The sequence below is a fragment of the Euleptes europaea genome, chromosome 13 (assembly GCF_029931775.1).
Source record: "Euleptes europaea isolate rEulEur1 chromosome 13, rEulEur1.hap1, whole genome shotgun sequence".
In the NCBI taxonomy this organism is placed as follows: domain Eukaryota; kingdom Metazoa; phylum Chordata; class Lepidosauria; order Squamata; family Sphaerodactylidae; genus Euleptes; species Euleptes europaea.
Genome location: NC_079324.1, coordinates 23,311,308 through 23,314,556, shown reverse-complemented (window position 1 = coordinate 23,314,556; position 3,249 = coordinate 23,311,308). Strand labels below are relative to the sequence as shown.

General features: G+C 43.8%; 1 protein-coding gene across 1 annotated transcript; it reads right to left on the bottom strand.

Moving 5' to 3' along the window:
* Positions 1–565: 565 nt before the first annotated feature.
* LOC130486058 (calmodulin-binding transcription activator 1-like) lies at positions 566–840 on the bottom strand. The gene has a single exon (XM_056859235.1). The coding sequence runs from the start codon at positions 821–823 to the stop codon at positions 671–673; it is 153 nt and encodes a 50-aa protein (XP_056715213.1). The 5' UTR covers positions 824–840; the 3' UTR covers positions 566–670.
* Positions 841–3,249: the final 2,409 nt, after the last annotated feature.

Here is a 3,249-nt window from a genome sequence, read left to right as displayed (position 1 = left end):
ACTGGAAGCAATTAGTGCTTAGTGATTTCCTCATTGTGTGAAATGAGCAGCGCTACTAACCTTGGATTCAACTGTGTTGTTTCCATGTCAACAAAAAATTATACTGCCCTTGCAGTAACGTTCTGCTTCATCAAACAGGAAATTAGTGTTTCTAAAATTCTGTGTGTATTTACACCTCCACAGATAGGGCTGCCAACCTCCAGATAGCACCTGGAGATCTCCCACTATTACAATTGATCTCCAGATGACCAAGATCAGTTCCCTTGGAGAAAATGGCTGCTTTGGAGGGTGGATTCTATGGCATTTTACCCTGCCGAGGTCCCTGTTCTCCCCAAACTCATTTTACCGACCTCGGAAGGATAGAAGGCTGAGTCAACCTTGAGCCAACTACCTGAAACCAAGTTGCGTTGGGATTGAACTCAGGTCGTGAGCAGAGCTTGGACTGCAGTACTGCAGCTTACCACTCTGTGCCACGGGGCTCCTACTAATAATTAAGGGAAGTCAAAGAATGTTACAATTTAAGAAGGTGAAATGTTACAAGTTTGCACACCAAAATTTAAAAAAAGTTAAATTAATTTAAAAATTAAATGGTTACCAAGATAATGCAGGTCAAGGGATCAAAGGTAAAGGGTCACACATTATTAAAAAGAAATCCAAAAGGTCGGCTGCATCAAGATCTCTCATTAGTGTTCCAATGGTGCCTCTCTTTTGGTAAACTGGAACATTTTGGTAGACATTCAAGCAGCTTTTTCGGTAAAAAGATTTTTACATGACTTCCATTGCTGTTCCCATGATCATCTTCTGGCATGTTTTCGGCAGCCATTTCCCCTCCACGCGCCACATCCTTCTCCACCGCCTCCTCTCCCTCCCTTGAAACTTTCTGTTAGGCCTTCTCATGTGCATTATTATGGCTTTTGGCAATGACAATGCTGGCTACCAAAGCTCAATCCAAGAAAGTCACTGATGCGTCCCATCTGTCTTAGCTAGAGTTGGCCAGGCTCATGCCTGCAATTGCCAGGAGACGTTGGAGGGTGGAGCATGGAGAAAAAGATGTTGCACATGTGTCAACATCACTTCTGGCTAGGGTTGCCAGCTCCGGGTTGGGAAATACCTGGAGGTTTTTGAGACGGAACCTGCGGAGGGGAGAGGAGGGACTTCAAGGCCATAGAGTTCTGCCAAAGAGGCCATTTTCTCCAGGGGAACTGGTCTCTGTCGGCTGGAGATCAGTTGTAATAGCAGGAGATCTCCTGCTATTACAACTGATATTGTAATAGCAGGAGATATGTCTTGGGTGTACAGCATTATACATGAATGATGCGATTGCTCAGAGGACAGACATGGGCATGGAGGTATTCAGCAGGATTGGCATCATTTCCCACACAGAACTTGTATCGTTGTAGAAAACTCAACATGACAAGTTGTATAAAAGTGCGTAACAAGAGCGCTTGGTAACCATCTTATTGTGTAAGAGTTTATGAGGGGCGGCTTAAAATATTATGCCAGAGACGCTCGAGGGGTGCATAATTGCCAGCTCCAAGAAGCACTGGACAGAAATTGATGCCAGACTTGTTTGTTGTCCCTGCGAAAACTCGAGGGGACTCTGTTAATCAACAGAATTAGCTGGCATCCTTTTAGTAGATTGCTGAACGGTTAAAAAAAAGACCCTTGATTTTATGCACTGCGTAGTTAATAAAAATGAGCGTTAAGTACTACAGCTTTACGACTGTTGTAACAAGACTGGTATGCTGCCAGTGCCATTACCTAGTATTGTAATTAAGAGTGTTAGCAACCAGACTTTACAGCTGTGAATAGCAGTGGTGGTAACTATTGTGGTACACAGGAGGAGTCTAAGCTTACTTTGCATCTGACAGCCCAAACTCTCTGAGCAAAGTAACTAAGGGTCAAACCAGTGATAAACAAGGGGCAGTGACTAGTAAAATATGGACTATCCTTGGTAAATAGGGACAATTGGAATGGAGAGGGTCTGATGTTGGGATTAAGGTTGCCAACTTCCAGATGGGGCCTAGAGTTCTGCTGGAATTGCAACTGAATTCCAGACAACAGAGTAGGGTTGCCAACCTTCAGGTGGTAGCTGGAGATCTCCCGCTATTACAATTGATCTCCAGGCAACAGAGATCAGTTCACCTGGAGAAAATGGCCACTTTGGAAGGTGGTCTCTCTGGCATTATACCCTAATGAAGTCCCTCTCCTCACCAAATCCCGCCATCCTTAGGCTCCACCCCCAAAATCTCCAAATATTTCCCAACCTGGAAGCTGGCAACCCTAACTGTTACAGACCCATCAACTTCAAAGGTACAGAGTTAAGCCTCCCAAAATCAATGAAGCTAAAATTGATGAACTGTAAATTTGGAACTGTAAATTTGACTAGTTTCGTTCTTATTTTCTATCTAAAGAAGAAACACTTCTCTGCCACTTCTGTGGACCTTTAATAGAATACATGGTCTTGCATGCATGTTTCCATATTAGGGTTGCCAACCTCAAGGTGGTGGCTGGAGATCTCCCTCTATTACAATTGATCTCCAGTTGATAGAGATCAGCTCAGCTGGAGAAAATGGCCGCTTTGGCAATTGGACTCTATGGCATTGAAGTCCCTCCCCTCTCCAAATCCCGCCTTTGTCAGGCTCTGCCCCCAAAATCTCCAGGTCTTTCCCAACCCGGAGCTGGCAACCCTATTCCATATGGAACTTCTATATACAGAGGCAGTAAACCTCTGAAACAAAGTGCTAAGAAGAAACATAAGGGCCTTGGCCTCCATGCGCTTTCTGTGGCCCCTCTAGGTTGGTTGCTGTGTGAGACAGGATGATGGACTAGATGGACCCCTGGTCTGATCCAGTAGGGCTTTTCTTACGTGAGCCCGACAAACACACACAATTTTCAGTCATAACTAAAATAAAACCAGTTCAGGGGCACTCTAAAGATTAGCAAAAATTAACCCAGCATAAAGTGTTGTGAGTCTGAGCTCATTTCCCCTGATGAATGAGAATCCATCAGCTATTTTAAATTCACAACAGAAAGGGGTGTGGGAGGGGGAACGTTAGAAAAAGAAACCGGTTCAAAACAAGATCAGTTCACTCAGAGTGCATGTGAGACACTCCCAACTGTTCTGAGATTGTCAAAAGATAAAAGTTAGTTCCGAATGAAATGAGATATGCAAATGCAATAGCAAGTTACAGAGATTTAACTGAAGTAATTAACATATGTAAGTGATGGAATATACAAGATATTAGC

Bases quoted from the DNA above. Each gene is read 5' to 3' on its own strand.
- LOC130486058 (XM_056859235.1), bottom strand. From the start codon at position 823: ATGGCTGCCGAAAACATGCCAGAAGATGATCATGGGAACAGCAATGGA.